Below are 21,820 nucleotides of genomic sequence, written 5' to 3'. Positions count from 1 at the left end.
GCTTTAAACCTTTGATGCAAAACCACCTGCTTTTGTTGAGGCATCTGATTGGTTATTGGTATTGAAAAAGTTGAACTACATAAAAATATGAAAAAATAAGAATAGAAAGTACATTTTAAGAAAATATAAGTTACTTTGATAAGAATAAAAACTGAGTAATAGCTGCTCTTTCTCTATAGAAGTCTATGGGATTTTGGCTTTTTTGAACCAGCAGGTACAAAGGTTTAGAATGTGAGGGGGGAGGAGTTGCTCAGTCCAGTTCTCTATATACAGGCAATGGTTTACACATTCTCCCACTAGCTTACTGCCCCTCACACCCCCTACTCAAAATTTATCCTGCAACAAAAATGGTAAATGATATCGGAGCTATCCAGTCCTACAGTTTAGATCCAGATTCCAGCTCAAACGAGAAAAACAAAGACGTTCATGGATATAGTGGTCTACAAGTGGTTGCATCAGGTTGTGGCCTGAACATTTTAGTTTCTGCATCACAACTACAATCTTTTTTTAAACCGTGAATCTTTTTGTGTGCTAATGATTCAACACAATTTGAATAAAGAAATATTCAGAAGTGTAACTTTAAGCTTAATTTTCTTTCTATATGTCCTCCATAATCAGAAAATGTTGAAAACACTATTTCCATTGGAGTGGGTCTTTAGAAATTGATTTATTTTAAAATGTTAACAGGTTTTAAAGTATTTGCTATTTCTGAGTAACAAGCCAAATATATGCCAGTAATATATATTACTAATAGATACTCCATTTGTAGTAGCCTGTTAAAACAGGGTGTTAGTATTGCTGGAGTTCATAGCTTTACTACAGTGTTTCGATGTAACGATGTGACATTTATAGTAGTTTGCTGGTGATCAGGGCTGCATTTAGCTGACTCAGCTTCTCTGGTATTCAATGTTACAAAATGCAATACATGAGTATTAAACACTGCGTTTTTTTAATATATATATAAAACTTCACTACTTTTCTTTGTGAAAGCTGCACTTTTTGCCCTGCTGATGCCAAGTCTTTGTGTTTCCGTAACAACCGTTTGCCGTCGTCCGCTGATGATGTCACTTTCTTATTGTTACACATTGACTGTTAAACTCAGAGCTGCCGGTGGCATGAACGGCAGCAGCTTAGAGCGAGGCACTATCGAAATCTTTTCAGGGCTAATGCTAGTTTGCTTTAGCAGCTAACAGTATGCTTTTGTACTCTGTTTGTCTAACTCCTACACATATATAAATGTTGGAAGACCTCAAATAAAGTGGATACTATAACACAGCTTCTTTTTTTTTCTTTGAATCACAGAAATGAAACTTGTTTTGTGTATTTTTATTGAATGAACAGGTTTTTGAAGGCAGCATAGCATCGTCTTCTGAGGAAAAAGTTGCCCAATAGAATAGAAAAACCTTCTCGGTACAGTTGTGGGGCGTTAAAAATAAATATGTAAGTGATGTTTCAAAGGTTAAAGCTTTCTACAAAGTGGGCTGTCTGTAAACTGAAGGACATTCCTAGTGAGCTACAGATTCTTGGCAGCGACTTTCGTAATAAAGCACATTATTTTGAAAAATAATCGTACTGCAAATTTGCGCAGATTTTAAAAAAATATATAAAATAAAGAAGTTGAATTAGAGACACTTCAAACACTAACAGTGTGAGTCAAAGCCCTGTTTGCTGTGAAGGCACTATTGCAGCAAGAAAATAAAAAAAAAAGACAATTTTGTTTAAAAAAGGTTGTCTGGAATCACAGTGCAGAGCAGAAGATAAAAAGCAAAGATGAGGAGCTGAGCTGTGGTGGGGGGGATCACAGGGCCAGCTCCGCCATGGCGCGCTCCAGAGGGTCGGTGGTCCAGTAGTCGTGGTCCCAGCCCAGGAACCAGCCGGTGAAGGTGGGCGGCTCGAAGCTCTGCTTGAGTTTGACGATGGGCGTTCTGGGGTCTCTGTTGGCCGGGTCGGTCTCGATGTAACGGACCGCTGAGGAAGAGGAGGGGCGTAAACGTGTCATCACAGGCTGTTGGGACTGCAGGTCAACATGTGAAAAGTACACTTCTGCTGGAGTGGTTGATCTGTCACAGTTATTAAAGCCATAGTACCGTACCGTAAAGCCTGTATGGGACGGTCGTAGAGAGGTCTTGCACCCCACTTCCCATCACCCATCTGTTTACACTCTCTAGCTTACAGACCCTCACACCCACAGCCTAACGTTTCTCTCCATATATGTCCTCAATCATGAGAAAATGCTACAACAACATGTCAAAAACACCATTTTCAATGGAGCGGGTCTTAAGTGTATCATGAAGTATTTGTAGGAATAATGGAAGTTACACAAAGTTTTGACGCATGGTTGAAGCTGTCATACGGCGTCTAGTCCTGGTAAAGTATTTAAACAATAAATTATAGAGACGTTTCTTTGTTGTGTGAATGCTTCAAAACATTCGTATTTTAGTGATTCTCCTGCTCATTTCTGTACGTTTTTCTGCACTTAAAACCTCAATCACAGTATCAGCCATTTCATCTGGGTATCAAAACATTCAGCTTATTCTGGGCATTTCTGCTTATATTTTTGGTATTCATTAACTTTATAGTTTTTGAAGTATTGAGCAAAATATACCCCATAGGAAGTGAATGAGAATTTTTTCCAATTCTTCAAAAACTTGTGTACTTTGAAACCATAGTTTTCAGTATGTTTTAAATAATTTGGCAATGAGTTGTTATATTAGCATTATGCTAACTGATTTTGGTAATTTGGCATCTACTGAGTTTTTTTTATGCTAATTTGATCTAATATTTTAGCAACATGCTGATGTTTTTTGGCGTATTTGTTATCTATTGAAGTTTGTCAGGCTACTTTTGAGTTTAGCTCATATTTTAGCAACAGGCTAACGTTTTTGACTAATTTTACTGAGAATTTTTAGGCTATTTTAGTGTTGTGCTAGTATTTTAGCAACGAGCTAGCTTTTTTGGGCAAATTTGGCATCTACTGAGGTTTTTTGGGCTAATTTAGAGTTTAGTTAATGTTTAAACAACATGTTTTTGCAAAATTGACATGTATTGAGAATTTTTAAGAAAACTTACTAACAATTTTTCTAAAATTTAGGCCAACTTTAGCTGTCGTTCATAGTTATTTATCAAAATTTCAAGTGTTTACTAGAACCTGTAGAAAAATATGCATGAATATTTTCACTCTAGAGACTCACTGAGATCTCTATGATCTTGATATTTAGTGTAGAACAAGTTGGCCCCTTTTTTTACCAACAGGGAGCTCTTATCCACCAATTGTTAAGACTTCGTCTGAACATCACAACCTCGTGCTCTTCCTCATGTTTTCTTACCAGACGCCATGGCTTCAGTCTTCTCCTCCTCCTGAGCTTCATTCCCGATCCAGACAAACACCTGAAGAGGAGGGAAGCGTTCTCTTGGTTCAGCTCTGAGGTTGGAAAGATCAGCATCCTCTCAGGAATGTTCTTTACCTGCTCCCAGGTGTCCAGGATCATGACATCATCAGTGGCGAGATCATCTTGGGTCAACTCCCCAGGAACCTCCTCGATCTGACAAGACGAGAAGCTGTGAGCACTGCAGAACATTTCAGCACGTTTGCTGCGGCACAGTTGTGAAATATTGGTTTCACAATTGTACTGTCATTGCAGAACTATTGCATCACATTTGAAAGACATTTGCAACACAATTGTGGTAAATTTACAACACATTTTTGGCTCAGTTATGGCACATGAGTGACAGATTCGTGGGGCATGTGCGGCTCAATTGCGGCACATATGCAACACTTTTGCGATTAAATTGTAGCACAATTACGACGCATTTGTGGCTCAATTGAGGCACAAATGCGGCTCATGTGCGGGTAAATTGTGGAACATTTGCAGCTCATATCCGGCAAATTTATGGCAAATTTACGACACATTTGCAGCTCAGTTGTGGCACATTTGTAACATATTTGCATCACATTTATGGTGTAAAAATGTGATATTTTCTGCACATATGCAGTACACTCCTATCTGGCATTGTGATTGAGAACTCCAGCCACTTAAGGTGTTTTCTGAGTTTAGTCCGAAGTTTGCATTTTACAACTAAAATCATTGTTGAATATAAGTGAAGACTCACGACAAAGTTGCCAGTCTTGTTGGAGCAGGCGAAGAGTCGGGGTGGATGGGCGTCCATCTTGTCTTTGAGTCTGGTGGAGGTGCGGTATTCTGCCTTTCCACCCAGAGCCCCCCAGAACTGATCTGTAAAACAATCACAAATTAAGTTATTCTTTAAGAGTTCATAAAGAGGTTTCAACTAATTCAGTTCATTTATCTTATTTATTTATTTCCTCAAAACTATTATTAAAAAAAATAAATCATTTTTTTGTGACTTAACTATAAAATAGTAATTTTCTTAAACTTAAATTTTCATAAGAAAAAAAAGGGGGAACAGAACAAAAAATATGAATTTCTTAGCTTAAACATAAAAAAGTAACAATAAAAATAGCCAGCAAATCATATTGTTCATATTTTTATAATATTGCATTAACCTTTTTTTTTAATATGTTTACTGTTTTATTGTTTTTAACATTTCTCTTTAACTTTAGTTCTAAATTGAGGTTTTTTGTCGTTTAAAACTGTAATCACTCTGTCTTAATTCAAATATATTTAGTATATTATGAGATAACCATGCATGATGCCTTTATACATTAATGTTAAAACACTATATTGTAACAAATCTATGAATTTTAATATCTTTAATTAAAAAATTTAGAGTAAGTGGATTATTATTGTTACTTCCTGTGATTATTCTTATTGGTTAAGCAAAAGAAAAGAAAACTGATTTTTTTATTATATGTTTTGTTTTTATTTCTCCAAATTTCTAACACATTAGACGAGATATTGACTAATCAAGGAGTTATATATAAAATACAATGACTAAAAGCAATAGTAAATGTTGGTGATATTGAATATTTTAGTTTTTCTTCTATAATTTAGATTTAGTTTTTAAATTATGATTGAACTAGCTACAGTTTATCATCTTTATCAAAACCTGCCTGGTGAAGCTAAAAGTTTTGGTGCTGAGTCGACCGTCCGCTTGTTTTACGTATTATTTTATTTAACTAGATGTGCAGAAGGGGTGAAGTGGTTCATTTCGGCGCTGTTTGGCGTCCACCCACCAGTCTCTCCGCCTTCGGACAGCTCTGAGGCCGACACGCCCAGGATGTCACACAGCTGCTGCGCTCCCTGCTTCTCCGCTTCACTGGCACCTGTTCCTACCCACGTGAAGATGCCGCCAGGTGTGACGAGGACGAAAGTATCGTTGGAGTTCAGGTTGGACGCTGCCGCATCAAGCTGCGTGAAAGCAGAAGATCAGATGATTCCACGAACAGCTTTGTGTCCGTTTTCCGAGCATTAACGGATGAAGGAGAGCGTCTCTTACCTCCACAGCTCGGGTGTGGCCTGCAGAGTTGGAGCGCACCTGGAAGAGCCGGGTCTCTGCAGGATCCGACTGACCTCCTTCCCTGGAGGTGCCTCCTTTGTACACCACCATGGGCTTTCCTCCAAACAGACTCATCAAGTGAGCCGGCTCCTTTCCCTGCATCACCCTCACCTGGAGCACAAACGCTGGCGTTTAAACACTGATGATGTCACAGTTTTGACGCTCTGCAATATTGTTGTTCTCTATCTTTAAAGTCCCACTCTGATCATCTTTTGATTTAATTTAAGGGTTCACAGTGGTCTTTTAATTATAATTAAGCCGTTTTAGCCAAAATCCTTGTTTTCTACGTAACAAATGTTTTTTTTTTTCCGTTCCTAATTCACAACCATTTGAATAAATACATAATCAGAAATTCCTTTTTTAGCTTAATTTCAATTATATTTGTTCTCCATTATCGGAAAAATCCCACAAGAACATGCAAAAAACATCTTTTTCTTGAAGCAGGTATTAACATTTAAAAAAATCTGACCTGCAATTCAGCTTTCTGACACACGATGGCAGCAGAGAGCTATGTCCTATTTTAAATCCCTCAGAAAAGTAAGAACTCCTGATCATTCTGATTCTGCTCAAACTAAAAAGAAAAAAATAGCTTGTTGATTCACTTTACTTTCATATATGAGCAATAAAGTGGAACTTGGATTGTCAGGGAAGTTTAATCTTACTAATTAACAGTTCTGAGCAAAATTCTGCAAGATTTCTATTCATGATGTGGGACGTTCCACTGTCATCATTATAACAGAAAACTTTTATTAGTTTTTACTCTCTACTTTGATGGAATCTACCTGACTGTGTGAGAATGTACACAAACTACCTAGACAGGGGAAAACCAATGTTAGTAAGAAACAGAAAAAAACAACATTTTTTTCTAATTATAGCAAACATTAGTGTAAAATTATATGGTGCAATAGCTGACACTCCCTTTGATCAAACAAAGTGAAATCAAGACGTATTTCACCAACTTTTGTGTGCAGGAAAGATGCTAAACTGGACGGTAAAGATGACAAAAATAGTATTTTTGGTGTTTTTAACGTGTTCTTGTGGCTTTTCTTTTGACATATGTAAAGAAAACTAAGCTTATTAAGGTATTATTTTGACTAAAATTTGAATAATCAAAATTAAAAGATAATAATGATCTTTATATAATGAGGAAAAACGCCACAAGAACATGTTAATGTCTCTACATGAGTCTCCAGCATGCAGATGTGACACGAACACAGAAGCTGCACATGCAAAGAGAGAAGTTAGTCTGAAAGACTCTCAGAACTGCAGAGTGTGCTTCACTTTTTTACATCATGGTGTCATTGCAGCTCAGAAATGCTGCAGATTTTGGTAACAGAGCAGCAGGAAGTGTCCTGTTAACATCAGCCTGGAATGTCCTGTTTGACGGAGTCACTTATGATGGTGGAAAAAGAAGCATGTATTCGTCTGCAGCTCTGCTCGAGTCCTTCTGTGAGCCTGGAGGGGCAGCAGCTGACTGAAGGAGAATACCTGCGTGGTTATAGGAGCACCAACCACCTGAGAAAGCAGGAGGAGTCAGGAAGAAGCAGCGAGGAAACCATGAGGGAGAGGATAAAGAGGATGTAAGGCGACTGATGTGAGGCTGGGATGAACGAGCCCGGAAAGCATAAATTATTCAACCACATGAGAATATGAGCACAGATCACACCGACCTGGACGGGGCCGCCGCCCAGCTCTTCGTCCAGCTGAGCGGCGAGGATAGCACAGGCGCCTTTCTCGTCCTGACTGGAGTCCATGCCCTGCCTGCGTTTCAGAAAGCTTCCTGCATTAGGGCTGTTATTGGGGATTTTGGGGATTTCTCTATTTAAAGGATTTGAATTCCTAAAAGGGTCTCACCAGAGGTAAATGATGTGTCCCTGGCGGCCCCCATGCCTGTAGTTGTACAGGATGATGTAGCTGTCTCCACCGTAGAACTGTCCATATGTGGACGGATCCACCGGAGCTTTGTCAGATCCCTCGATGCGCCAGATCTGTCGAAGTTTGATGTCAAATATCACAAGTTAACCATCCTCATCTTAAATGTGTTTCGCCCTCAGATTAGAACAAAAGCCGTGAGGTTCTCGTACCTGTTTCTCTCCGCTGCCGTTGTCCACCATGCCGTGCTGCGCCGCCATGGCGGGGGACTCGTGAAGGCTGGCGGCGTCGAAAGGCACCTTCTCGATCTTGGCGATGCTGTTGGCGATGTAGGCCACGCCCAGACCCTCCGTCTGGTCTTTGTCCCGCCAGTTTTTGAAGAACTGCTTGAAGAGAGGCGTCTCGCCGGACTCCGGCAGGATCTGGACCTGAGTGTGCTTGGGGTAACCCATCTTCTTGATGAACTCGTCGGCAGCCTTCAGCGCTGCCTTCCGCTCCTCCATGTTGGCATCTTTGCCTGAAAGATGGGACGGTAAAGCCCTTTCCTTGGGGTTTGTGGCTAACCTGAACTCCCAGGAACTGACCTTTCCAGACGAAGATTTTCCCATTGGAGCCGTAATCCAGAATGAAGCAGTCTCCGGACTCCAGGGCACTCTGGGCAAACGGGTTCTCAGCTGCCACCAGGGCGATGGTCATGCCTCCACTGGCATTGGACACCTGCAACACAGAAGCTTTGTGATTGAATATTTGACCCTTTTTATACAAATTACTTTCTGAAAAAACAACTTTTCTGACCTGAAAAATATTTATTCTCATAGCCTGGATTTACATTTGTTCAATTGTCTTTAAATGTTTTTGAAGGACGAAAACATGGATGAAATTGGTCGGAACATGGTTTTATCTCCATAGCAACCATTTTAACTTTTGATTACTTGAGGGTGACAAACAGGTCTATTCAATTCTTAGAAGAATTGGCAAAAGCAAACTTTAGTATTTCCTTGGAAACTGAGGTATTTTGTTAGCCACGCCCACATTCCTAATGTATTTAGATCTGGGTATCGATAATAATTTCCAGAATCGAATCGATTCACCAGAGCTTGGATCAATTTGTTTCTGATTTTTTTTTCTGATTCTTTTGATCCATTTGCAAAAGTTTTGAACGTGGAAGCCCAAAACACGCATGCACGTGTGTTTACATCAGGGGTGTCAGAATCAATCGAACAGAGGGCCAAAATCCAAAACACACCCGAGGTCACGGGCCGAACAGGATAAACATTTATTAAACACTATAACTACATTTTTTAAACTTTACAACTGTAACTTTTTAACATAATTATAAACTATATATATACAGCATTACCTGTGATAATGCTAGAGTGAATGCTGTAAGCTGGATTTGGCTGCTGAAGACGCTAGTGCTGATAGCTGAAAACACTGAAGTTAATAGCTGAAATTACTGAAACTAATTGCTTAAAACCCTGAAGCTGATAACCTACTAAAATATTAGCTAATTGCCAAATTATCCTAAAAAACAAACAAAAAAGAACCTTAGGTTAGCTAAAACAGCTAGCATGTAGCTGAAAAAATAACTACACTTCAAAATATCCTAAAAAATTTAAAAAAGGATAGATTAGCCAAAACAGCTAGCATGTAGTTGAATTATTATCTAAACTCCAAAACATCCCAAAAAATCTTAGTAAATGCCAAAATAGTCCAAAAAGCTATCAGAATGCTAATTCCTAAAACTTTAAAACTGTAACTTTTTAACATAATTATGAATAGAAAGGCAGGAATATTATTCCAGAGTAAATCAACTTAAACCATAAATACCTTTTAATATTTTACTCTACATAAAATAGACTTATACAAATTAAAATAAAGGCAAGATGACATCGGGCCATTAAAAACAATAAAATAAAATGATCTGGAGGGTCGGATAGAATTACCCGGAGGGCCGGGTTCGGCCCCCGGGCCTTGACTTTATTGTTTTCCAGCATATAATGCTCTGGCTTGTTTTAATTGGCTGGACACACCTGAACCAGGTAATAAGTCATAAATAGGACTTGGATATCTTGAAATCATGCAGACACTGCGGCCCTCCAGCCCAGTAGACGCAGAATTAGAGTTCTAGAGTCCAGTACGCCCTCACCTTGTACAGTTTTGCGCTCTTCCGGTTGGAAACATCCGCAGTGATGTCGTCGGAGGCCCCAGCAGGCAGGTCTGGTTTGGGTCCCAAAACCTACAACCAGAAGCATCAATTTAAAAAAAAATGACCCCAATCCCAGGTTTACAAAGTGTGTTTGTGTTGTCACCTCCAGCATCTTCTCCTTCTCCGCCCCCTCGTCACAGACGTACACGCGGGCCCTTCCGCTGCGCTCGTTGTCACGGATGCCCTTGGCAACTGTAGTTGCCTTCAGCTTCTCGAAGCGGTTGCTTTCCGAGCCACACCACTGATAAATCTCCTGAGGGGAGAACATCCGACAAACAATCAGTGTTCCTGTTTTCCCGTTCCGCCCACGCTCTCTGCTGCAAAACACACAGAACGAGGGGGATGGAACTCACGTCTCCCAGGTCCAGGATGAAGCAGTCGCCTTGGTTGAAGCTCTCCCAGCCGACGACCACTTCTGTTGCCCTGACAACACGGCGGCCTTTGATCTGGAGCAACCGCTGCACCGACACCTCGTTGGTGACCACGTGCTTGAAGCCAGACGCCACGCCTCCTTTCTGGAACACAGATGGTTCATTTAGCACAATAAAAAGCAACAAACCTGATTACTTTTGAGTTCTACAACTATCTGAACAGTTTAAGATTAGGGATCATCTCACCAAGTATTGGATTCCTGGCTTGAAGTACCCGAGGAACGTCTTGGATTCGTGTCCCTGCACCTCCCGGTACTGGATGGGTTTTCCCCCCAGGAAGTCGTCCATCTGGACGGTAAAGATGGCCGCTGTGCCGCTCTCATCCTGAGAGCAGGACTCACCTGGAGGGTCACAGGAAGCAGCATGTTCAACAACAACACAGATCTGATTCCTCCATGAACCAGGTTCCTGCTGATCATCATTTCAATGTCTGAATGTTTCATCAAATCTCAATAGTTTATTAATCCCAAAGGAACAATTTTTACATGAACACCTCAATGCTTCAATGATTGACCTTAATTCAAGTTAATCAGCACTTCAGTGCAGGACTTGGACTGGTGTGACACCTGACCTGGACAGAACCATCATGGTCACTGACACCAAGAACACCAGGAGCGTGTGTTTGAGGTTGGATTTGGTTGTGACTGTATTTAATAACTAGATAAATGTCTGAGTCCCGTTTATACTTTTCAAGCAACGCGATTGTCTGTTATTTTTAACATAAAGGATATCTTGGCCATAGAATTTGCTGTGTCTGCAAATGTGCAGGTACACAATGAGGCAGAGGAGGAAGTGTTTGTCTACTAAACAGAACCAGGCAACCCCAGCGCAAAGTTCCTGGATGCTGCTCAGTTTTCTGTCATTTGCCAATCACCCACAGGACACTTAAGCACTGCACAGAGCCTGACTCAATGCGAAGTATTGTTTGTGCCACCCTGCCTGTATTACCGAGCGTTTGTATCTGGACCGATCTTCTGTTTCTGATTCTACTTCTCTGACTACCTGCTGCCTGCCCTGACCCTTGCCTGGACTAGTTCCTGTCTGAACTAATAAACCTGCTGCAGGTGGAACCAGCCAGTTTGTGACGCCGCTGAAGCCACCTGTTGATTAGCAGAAAGGGATGACGACATTAGAAAGCACCAATATAGCGCTAAGCTAGCGATTCAGTTTTCCTCTTTACGTTTGAAATCTTCTTTCAAACAACAATAATTTCCTGTTCTACACAATGAACAAAAAGTAAAGCAAGAAAAAGACGAGCTGCTGGATGACATCCATCGTTGTTGATTTCTAGTAGCCACACTACAGCGACATGCTAGCGTTCTACACCATGAAAACAAACCGTTCAGTGGGAACGAGGCTTAACTGAGAGGAAACGCTCGACATAATTAACTGGACCGTATTGTACTACTCCTTACCGGACCGGACCGCTCAGTGGAAAGGTGGCTTGATAGATCTTTCCACTAACTTCCTCTATTTTCTATCTGGTTATCCGCTGTCTGTCTCTCTCTGTGTGTGTCTGTTTGTCTGTGAGTGACGTTTGGTAAACTTCCCAACTTCTTCAGTTACATTTTCATCATCGACGGTGCTAACCCTGGTGCTATCCTAGGCATGTTTCCATGCTCTAATCGCTTGGAAAAAATTCAGGTGAAATAGCGCGATTTGCACTATTGGCATGAAATTCTATGTTAGCATATGTCTCATTTTTTAGCAATTGGGGAGATTCAGTTCCAACAGCCTTGTGACCCGAGCGACTACTATTCACGTTCAAGTACAAAAGCATTAAACACACAGTAGACGCTGTTCATGAGGAAACGGTTTCAGAGCTGCTTTGCAAGTCAAAAAAGTTTCTCCAACAAACAAAACTGCAAAACATTTATCCCAGAATGCACTTCTCTGTGTCTGACTGAACTCACCCAGCCAGAAGTGGAGGTCGTACTGCAGCTGGCCAGAGCGCTGTTTGATGGTGTTAAGAACCAGATAGGCGTCTCCAGAGTAAAATCCACCGTACAGGTTCTCTGGAACGGGCACCAGGTCGAACTTCTCCACCCTCCACACCTGGAGGCCCGGGTTCTGGCCGGCCCGCTCAAACTCTGGGTGCTGTGCTGCCATCCTGCCTGTGGAGAAGTCAGACAGCTGAGCTGAACAGCCTTGAAAAAGCAGCAATAACCAGCTGAACGTCAGACGAGGATGCAATATTTGCAGATCTGTTTGGCATGAAATGCAAAGCCACTCCTCTCAGTGGTCATCTGTTGTCATGGATACAGTGATAAACTTTTGGGTTGAAGTTAGTTATTAATAAGCAGCAGAGTGAGTCATCACTTCCCCATGCAATGGGCATTTCCCCCTGGAGGGCAGCACAAGGAAATCCTGCTGAGTGTTGAGGACGCATGCAGATAAAACGTGCAAATAAATATAAGGATGTAGGATTTTTAAAACAGATGTTTCTGCTTTTTGTCTCTTGACTAATCCTTGTTTTTAGTGGCAAAGGACTTTAACCTGACAAAAACCATGGTGATCAGTGAGTTTGAAACTTCAGGCATTAAACTTAACCTACAGGAAGCAGAAATGCTCAGATAATATGCTATTGTGTATCTTCCAATAATTTCCACAATTCTGCTAATTATTAACCAGTATAACAAACGCCCTGATAAATGTATGAAATGCGACACCCTTCAACCATATCTGACAGCAAGGAAGACAGCTGGCGCCAAGTCAAGGGTTTCAAGTGGGTATCTGTGCTGCAGCACCTTAGGAGCCTCCGATTTATCTAAACACCTGATTAGGTTTTTGTTTTTTTTGCCATGTGTCTGTGAAAACTGAAGTTTTATAGCTAGCAACAAGAGAGGAAAGTCAGCTAATGCTAACATGTTGCAGATGCTTATCTACTAAACTAAAGGTACATTCACATTCGGGGCTGCCACGTTTATTCGACTAATCGACTATTAAAATAATCGACCACTAATTTAATAGTCGACTAGTCATTACTTTATATTATGTGTAATCGAAGTGTTGTAAAGTTGAAAGTTATAATGCCATTCTGCTAGCTTTTAAGACTATTTTGGTATCTATTAAAGTGTTTTAGACTAATTTGGAGTACAGCTAATATTTCAACTATATGCTAGCTATTTTGGCTAATTTAGGTTTTTTTATTTTTTTAAGGCTAACTTGGAGTTTAACTAATATTTCAGCTACATGCTAGCTATTTTGGCTAATGTAGGCTCTTCTCATTTTTTGGCTAATTTGGCGTTTAGCTAATATTTCAGCTACATGCTAGCTATTTTGGCTAATTTAGGCTTTTTTCTTTATTTGGCTAATTTGATTTTTAGCTAATACTTCAGCTTTATGCTAGCTATTTTGGCTAAAATGGGATTGTTTCAGTTTTTTAGGCTAATTTCGCATTTAACTAATATTTTAGCTGGCTATAAGTTTCAGTGTTTTTAGTTATTATTTATATTCTAAATGCAGGATGAGCGTTCATTGATTGGGTGTCTGAAAGTTCAACCAGTTGAACTTTCTTCTAAATCCCCAAAATACTCAACTTTGACCAATCAGGGATTTGGTAGTGACGTGTGGGTAGAGTCCTTTCAAATCACAAAAGGGCCAACAATTTCAACTAGGGCTGGAAATCACTGGGTATCTCACAGTACAATGCAATCATGGAGGAGTACTTATAAATGTGATTTTTCTGCCCAAATGGAAGAATTCTACGCCTTTCATATATTGCAATAGAAAGAAAAAGCCTGGAGCAAGATTCCTGAGATTTGAGACCATTTTGACATTTTACACCAAGCCTCTTCCAACAGTGAGTACATGCGCTAGTATCAGGCTGTGACAGTCCAATCTAAACATCATATGTTAAAAGCTCCTTCAGAAACCAATGTTCCGCGCATTCTTGAACGTGTCACACATGTCCGGTGAGCTTAAGGACGTGTAGATCACGAAGATCTGTGGCGTAAAGTCATATTTCTTGTTCATTCCAATTACCATGGACGTAGGGCTGTAATAGCTACTGTATTTGTTCAAGGTAGAAGTCATTACCTAAAGTATTTATTTTTCCTTGGCTGTTGTATAATAGAAACCGCCCACACAAACCATATTAACTGTGATTGTGGTCGGTAAACAGAGTCTGTAAACAATGTTTGGCCCTCAGAATTTAACCCGTTCCTTTCTCTCACTGATGATTTCAATTGTTTTACTTCTGGTTAAAACGGTCTTTACTTTACACATGGAAAACTCTTTGAAGTTGTGCTCTCAAAGACTTCACATAAACTGGTTAAACTGGGGGTCATGCAGTTCAGAACAGGAACAGAGGAGCTGGTTCTCCACAGGAATGTTACTTGGAGCTGCTGCCCTCCAGTTTGCATGACTAACATCACCACTTCAGCAAGAGGCCGCCATTCTTCCCGGTCCGGTGTCGACCCACAAACACGGCAGGAATCTGTTCCTCACTCTGGAAAAGGAAAATGCGCAAATAGTGTTTTCTCTGTGTGCTCTCCTTCAGTGAAAATGAGCACCCTAAGCCCAAACCACTAAAAACTACATCGTAAAGTACTATCTCTAGAGCCCTGGATTTTAAAAGCAATTCATGCTTAGTATTTTTTTTACTGCAAAGGTGACGTCACCAGTTTCCATTTATTCCAAGGCCCAGCCTGATCATCAGGGTCAAAAATATATATGTAAATACATCTTTTTTCTCAAAAAATGTGAAATTCTTAGGAACTTAATTTTGGAATTGTAGATTCGGACAGCACTAAAAATGGCAAACACACTAGTACTAAAGGAATTTGTAAGTAAGCCATTTTCCATTGGTGACATCACACTCACTCAGTCCAATTCTTATTTACAGTCAATGGTTTTGACTAAGGAGTAACACTTTTACTTCCAGCTTGAAGCTGTAAAAGTAACACAAGCTACCTTGCATTTGTAACTATCTGTTACCCACACATCAGGCAAACTGCAAAGCCAACAAAGGATGGATTATGCTCAAGGCGTGATGAGCAAAATGCTTTCACAGAGCATGTTCTGACAAAAATCAAACTTGTTTTATATTTTGAAGAAGCACAAACTGAGCTATTATCATGACATCGTAAAGGTATTAAAAGTTAATTTAATGCATGAACACAAATTGATAGAGAAGCTTTAAATCCTGGTGCAGTTAAATCTATTTTTCAGTTCTGCTACTTTCCTCACATGGATTTAGTTTAGCCCACTGCACAAGTAATCACAGAGAAGTTTAGGTTTGCCAGAGTTCCTGTTTGGAGGCAAATCATGAGAGCAAAATCAGGAAAAGGTCCAGATCAGTTCCTGTTAAGAGTGGTGATTGTCCTTATCTATCTGCACACTGTCATGATACATTGGGGAAGCTTCTACAATGACCAATGAGAAACTGTCTGCACAATGTGGACAGATGCTCGGTCAAAAACAACTCTAATCTAATCAAGTAAATTAGTGATGCTCTGTTAATGCTAATGGAAAATTCCATACTGGGACAAAAAGGACGATATGTCTTTGCTAAAATATAACAGCTTCTCTACAGGAGTTGTTGTCTGTTAAAACATGAATGTTTCATTTCGAAACTCAACTTTAATGTGTTACTGTTCATGTTTACTCTCTTTATGATCAAACAATCATCAATGAAACTTCCTGTTCCCTGATTAGCCTACCATGTTCACTCAACACACAATAAAGCTTGATAAACATATAATTGCCATTTCTGCATTTTGGGAACGTCTCAGCCATTGTTTTAAATATTAATACCAGAACGGAAGAGTGTTTTTGGAACTTTAAAATTACTGTTTTAGCTTACATCTTAGCTTGTTTCTATGTAAAGCTAATTAGCTTTTGGTTGTAGTCAGCTTTAGCCTGAACCAAAAATGAACGTTTGTCTAAAATGTGAAACAACTAAGTTGAAAAATTCTGTCTAACAAATTGGCAAATTATTTTCTGATGACTTTATATTGCAGTAAAATGCAAAATTTGCGCTAGCATAGGTTAGCGTCCCATAATTTCATCAACTGAAGCAGAAAGCATCTTGAGACTCTTAAAGTATGTGTAAGAACCCCAAATGACTATTCTTACACAGATAAAAATTACAATAATTGTGTCCATTTAGTAGAGGGCTGCTGGCGTGGAGAAAGCCTGCCTAAACTTCCCATCATTCCATTGTTTACACTCTCTCCCACTACCTTACAGCCCCTCACAACCCTAAGCTAACATTAGCGATAGCAATATCAGGGCTATCCAGCCGTGCAGTTTTGAGCCACATGGCAAATCAGTCGAGGGAAATGAAGATGTTAATGAAACTACCGTATTTTCTGGACTATGGAGAGCACCTGTTCTCTGAAAGCGTTTCTCGATTTTTGGGATTGAAGAACTTTTCCCGCTGCCGCCTCCAACGTTTCACCATAGATTTATTGATGCTAAGCTTGCGTGCAGCAGCGCGGTTTACTTCCTAGATAGCAAGCTCGACGGCTTTTAACTGAAAAACTTGCATTACACAAAGTTCTTCGTTTGGTTTCCATGATGAGGGCCCGAGGATTTGAAAATAATAACCAGTTAGTAATTTGTCGTGCGTGTTCCTTCTGCTAAAGAAAAAGTAGTGTAGGCTATTCTTCTTTTAAATTTTCGTCTATCTTATTTTTTATTTAAATTCCGGTTAGAGCGCCCCTAGTGGTGGAAGAAAAACCCACGGAATAGCAGCACTTTTGTATAAGCCGTATGGTTAAAAAAAAAAGTAGCCGCTAGTCCAGAAAATGCGGTATTTGTCTGCAAGTATACATCCGAATTGTAGTGGAGAAGGGAGACTGGTCATGACGGTTGCTGCGTCGCTAACACGAGCTTTTTCAAACCTTGGGTTGTTTGTCTGCTTCTGATCTAAATCAATTCAAAAAAAGATTACTTATATATGTCCTCTATTATGAGAAAAAGGACCAAAGAACATGGTAAAAATACAGTTTTCACTGGAATGGGTCTTTAATAGGATTTTTGCTAAAAAGATGTCTAACATTTAGCTTTTAGACATTGAAGAAGAGCTGCCAACACAAAATGCAGAACAAAAGTTATCAAATTCACCAGTTAAAAGTGATCCAGACAGTGTGGTTTGAGTGTCTCTTTGGCTTATAATCAACAGGCTCAAACCCATGTTCAACCAATTTTCTTATCTTTCCTCTAAGTTACACAGACAGAACAAATTTGAATACATAGATTAAAAGATGCATCTTAAACAAAAGGAACTAAACTTCCACTTTTGTTAACTGCAAAAGCACAGCAGACTGTTGCAAGCCCATAAACCACATCCTGGGCTGCTCCGAGATGGTTAAAGTGACTCAGGGGGGGCTCTGACTCAACATTCGTGCAGCCGCCGGCGTAAATAGAACATGTCACATGATGATTGGTTACTGCTTCTTCACAGACATGCTGGGAAACGCAGATGGAGGCTGCAGCCCGCTCCCTCCCCTGCTCCGCTCAGCCAATGGCAGTCTGTGGGCTCCCTTCATCAGAGGGCACACCCGCCACCCTTCCAGTCCAAACACACAAAGTGAGGGTGCCATTCCAGCCTCCTCCCCCACTTTTACCAGCCGCTCTGTTGTGTGAGGCCCAAATTCAGAATGTGATCCAATGTGTAACAATTGTAGTGTCCCAGCTTGCAAAAGCAAACCTGAACTATCGTCTGCAGAGATCTTCTTTTTCTTACCTCCCCCACACATTTTTAGAAGAATATCTCTTTTTGAGGAAGACTGCAGCTTTCTGATGAGTCATTTTCTCCATGCATGCCACTCGCGGCCTGTTGTGGGCTGCCGGGCCAGGAAAAATTCGATGCCTGGACTGACTATTTAACAGCTGCACTGCCCTAATATCTATGAGAAAGAGAAGCAAACGTTGTGGCTCCTGATATTGTTACATCTATGGATTAAATCAGGATCTATGTATCTGAAAACTCATGAACAACAAGCATTGGAAATCTATTACACAAAGTAAAAATAGTCAATGGAGTTGAAGCTCTGCCGGTTCTCCGTGAAAGCCATCTAAATCCAAGGGTGTGGCTTTAGCTTTTCCACAGCTGAGGAAACACTGACAGTGATCCAGTCCGCTGTAAAAGTTCCAGACTTCACTCCAAAGCATCAGTAGCTTTATTTACTTTAGAGAAAAACTCTGATCATCTTTTGCTGTATTTTCAAAGAGTTCACTATTGTACTGTTTTAGCACAAATCAAAAAAAACTTGCTGCCTCTGTGTTGCAGGAGGGACCGTTGCCATAGAGCACATGACAAAGTCAAGGGGGCCAGATCCGGCCCTCCGGGTAATTATGTCTGGCCCTCCAGATCATTATATTTTGTTGTTATTAATGGTCCGATGTTATCATGCGCTTATTTCTTACTGTATGATTTCGACGAAATACATTTTTACAGAGAGTAAAATGTTGAAAGTTAATTAAGGTTTAAGTTAATTTCTTCTCGAATAATATTCCTGCCTTTTTATTATTCATCATTTTGCTAAAAAGTTACTATTTTATTTTTTTACATTTTTTTAAATGGCCTTCTCCTAGCTTTTTGGACTGTTTTGGAATTTACTAAATTTTTTAAGGCTATTTTGGAGTTTAGCTAATATTTGAGCTACAAGCTAACACTTTCGGCTAATTTAGACTTTTTTAAAGTTTTGGAGTTAGGCTAATATTTACACGCTAGCTGGCTAATTGGGGGGGGGGGGTCAGCTTTTTTAGACTATTTTGAAGTCTAGCTATTTTTTTAGCTACATATTAGCTGTCTTGACTAACCTACGTTTTTTTTTACGTTTTCAGCTTCAGCATTTTTAGCTATCAATTTCAGCATCTTCAGCATCTTTAGCAGCCAAATTCAGCTTACAGCATTCACACTAGCATTATTGCAGGTAATGCTATACTGTATCTAGTTCATTATTATATTAAAAAGTTACGGTTTTAAAGTTTTAAAAATGTAGTTTTAGTGTTCAATAAACGTTTATCCTGCTCGGCCCGTGACCTAAGGTATGTTTTGGATTCTGGCCCTTTATGTTGTTGAGTTTGACACCCCTGCTTTCGAGGAAACCCGTCTGCTTTTGCCTCCCCATTGGTGAGAGCTCTCTGTTTACATGGACTGTCTTTTGTTAGCTTACAACCCTTCACAACCTTCACAAATCATAATATAAAAACAAAAGTGACTCATTAATGTGACTCAAGTATTTACAGCTGGAGTAAACTTTTTTCTTGGCAGCATGGACCCGGAGGAAGGGTTAGTGCAGGTGGTTAGTTTAATATGTGCGGCCAGTAATTAGCCTTGGACGCAACAATGTGCATTGTTTTGTTTGTGGCCGACAAGAATTTCCAGTTTATGTGCTGGTCGCACGTAAATATGTGCGAGTAACATCAGCCAGAACATAACTTCACAGTCCAAACTTTTGCTTCGTGAGAGTGAAAAGACGGTTTGAACCCAAAGGCATAAAACACTATTCTAATCAAACTGAAACCGTCAGTCATGTAACGATACGTTTGATGTCTCAAACCGAAACAACAATGAAATAACAGCGTCAGCATGTCCTGCCCAAACAGGCTGCTCTGAACAGAGGTGTGGAGGGGATTTAACAGGGACATTATGGAGAGTAATCCGGCTGAACTGTGACCCCAGCACAGAGCATACGTGTCTGCTGAAACTGTACACTTAAAGTAAAACCAAATACGTCATTGTTGTTTAATTAATGCTATTTTACCAAAGTTTGTCCAAATTTTAAGATCTGAAAAGGAATTGTCAATGACTTCCTGGATATACATTTTACTTGTGCTTCTTTTGAGGACACCTATGTAAGTTCATCATTGTTTCAGGTTTTCAAAACAAAGGAACCCTCTTTGTGAATGGATTTGTAACTTGTTGACTAACGTTTTTTACCTTCTTTAGAAGACCACTTAATGTCTGCTTTCCAGGATCTGCTGCAGGATTAACTTAGTCAAACAGGTAAACAGGTGTGGTAGGAGCGGGTCTGGGTGTGGCAGCTGAAACTGAATTTATCTTTCTAGGAACACGGTTCATTAGAGTTCACTTGAGATTTAGCAAATATCCAGTTCAGACAAGTTTTAAATGCTCTTCTTCTTTATTCAACAAATGCATTATTTAAAACAATTGGATTTTGTATTGGGCTGCACAGTGGCGCAGTGGTTAGCGCTCTCGCCTCACAGCGAGAAGGCCCCGGTTCGACTCCCGGCTGGGACCTTTCTGTGTGGAGTTTGCATGTTCTCCCCGTGCATGCGTGGGTTTTCACCGGGGACTCCGGCTTCCTCCCACCGTCCAAAAACATGCTTCATAGGTTCATTGGTGACTCTAAATTGCCCCTAGGTGTGACTGTGAGAGTGGATGTGTGTGTGATTGAGGCCCTGCGACAGACTGGCGACCTGTCCAGGGTGTACCCCGCCTTCGCCCATCAGTAGCCGGGATAGGCTCCGGCACCCCCGCGACCCCGAAAGGGAAGAAGCGGTCGAGAAAATGGATGGATGGATTTTGTATTTACTTAAGTTGGAATTATTAACATTTAACATGAAACAATGTGTTTCCGTCCATCTTCTTAACCGTTTTCTCTCTTTTGGGGTCACAAGGCTGCCGTAGCCTAACCTGGGTAACGATGGGTGAAGGTGGGGTACACCCTGGACAGGTGGCCCGTCAATCATACTCCCATTCACACCTAGGGACCATTTAGAGTAACTAATTAACCATGTTTTTGGATGGTGGGAGGTAGCCGGAGTCCTCGTAGAAAACCCCCAGAGGACCTTCTTACTGTGAGGCAAGAGCGCTAACCGCTTCACCGTGCAGCCCGGTTTATAGTAGTTGGGCGGATCTATCCAAAATATCAATAGCGTTGATCTCAAGTTGCCATTGAATCGATACCTTGTTTGAAACTCCCCTGTATCTTCAGAAAGGACCCAACTTTTAACAAACTATTTCCATTTAATGCAAATATTATTTTTTTTTGTTTATTAAGTAATTTAAAAAGGGAAAATTGATCAAAAAAACATTTGCTACCATTACAAAACAATTGATATTTTAAGGTTTATGCCACATCCACAACATGTATGAAAAATATCGATATTTGTATCGATATTGGCAATATTGACCAGTATCAGACCGATACCCAAATTAACTCTATTTTAAAATAATACAAATGACTGTATATGAGAACTGGACCGGGCCATGTTTAGAATTCCCTCCCTAATTCCATCCATCCATCCATCTTCTTGACCGCTTCTTCCCTTTCGGGGTCGCGGGGTGCCGGAGCCTATCCCGGCTACTGATGGGCGAAGGCGGGGTACACCCTGGACAGGTCGCCAGTCCGTCGCAGGGCCCCAATCACACACACATCCACTCTCACATTCACACCTAGGGACAATTTAGAGTCACCAATGAACCTATGAAGCATGTTTTTGGACGGTGGGAGGAAGCCGGAGTCCCCGGTGAAAACCCACGCATGCACGGAGAGAACATGCAAACTCCACACAGAAAGGTCCCAGCCGGGATTCGAACCGGGGCCTTCTCGCTGTGAGGCAAGAGCGCTAACCACGTGCGCCACCGTGCAGCCAGCCTCCCTAATTCCTAACTACTAAAAAACCATATAGTCCGGGACTATCTAGTTACCTGGATTTTATAAGCAACTTGGACACCATGCTCACTTAAACAGCAAATATAGCATCACCGATTTCCCACAGTACATTTTAGGAAGACTTTTGTATGAAACCACTGTGATCTAAGATTAAAACTATGAAAGTTTATAAAAGGCTAAATTTAAGTACATTTTTCTCATGAAAAATCGCTCTAACGCAATGCATTGTGGTCTACATT

The 21,820-nt window shown here is 40.5% G+C and overlaps 1 protein-coding gene across 2 annotated transcripts in view; it reads right to left on the bottom strand.

Moving 5' to 3' along the window:
- Positions 1–1,311: 1,311 nt before the first annotated feature.
- Positions 1,312–21,820, bottom strand: part of gsna (gelsolin a) — a 22,603-nt gene continuing 2,094 nt past the window's right edge. Inside the window, exons 2-17 of one of the 2 annotated variants that reach the window (XM_024299028.2) lie at positions 11,901–12,101; positions 10,174–10,328; positions 9,910–10,071; positions 9,660–9,809; positions 9,497–9,586; positions 7,932–8,064; positions 7,560–7,864; positions 7,330–7,463; positions 7,146–7,236; positions 6,964–6,990; positions 5,416–5,586; positions 5,153–5,327; positions 4,111–4,232; positions 3,465–3,542; positions 3,327–3,387; positions 1,312–1,968 (exon numbers count right to left, since the gene is read on the bottom strand). In XM_024299028.2, the coding sequence (XP_024154796.1) occupies positions 1,799–1,968; positions 3,327–3,387; positions 3,465–3,542; positions 4,111–4,232; positions 5,153–5,327; positions 5,416–5,586; positions 6,964–6,990; positions 7,146–7,236; positions 7,330–7,463; positions 7,560–7,864; positions 7,932–8,064; positions 9,497–9,586; positions 9,660–9,809; positions 9,910–10,071; positions 10,174–10,328; positions 11,901–12,096 (2,220 nt within the window). In that variant the 5' untranslated portion in view covers positions 12,097–12,101 and the 3' untranslated portion in view covers positions 1,312–1,798. The remainder of the gene's footprint in view (positions 1,969–3,326; positions 3,388–3,464; positions 3,543–4,110; positions 4,233–5,152; positions 5,328–5,415; positions 5,587–6,963; positions 6,991–7,145; positions 7,237–7,329; positions 7,464–7,559; positions 7,865–7,931; positions 8,065–9,496; positions 9,587–9,659; positions 9,810–9,909; positions 10,072–10,173; positions 10,329–11,900; positions 12,102–21,820) is intronic. The other variant, XM_024299029.2, reaches the window with a different exon arrangement.

The sequence above is a fragment of the Oryzias melastigma genome, linkage group LG12, assembly GCF_002922805.2.
Source record: "Oryzias melastigma strain HK-1 linkage group LG12, ASM292280v2, whole genome shotgun sequence".
In the NCBI taxonomy this organism is placed as follows: domain Eukaryota; kingdom Metazoa; phylum Chordata; class Actinopteri; order Beloniformes; family Adrianichthyidae; genus Oryzias; species Oryzias melastigma.
Note: the sequence above shows the minus strand (reverse complement) of the source record. Positions and strands in the feature narration are given on the sequence as shown.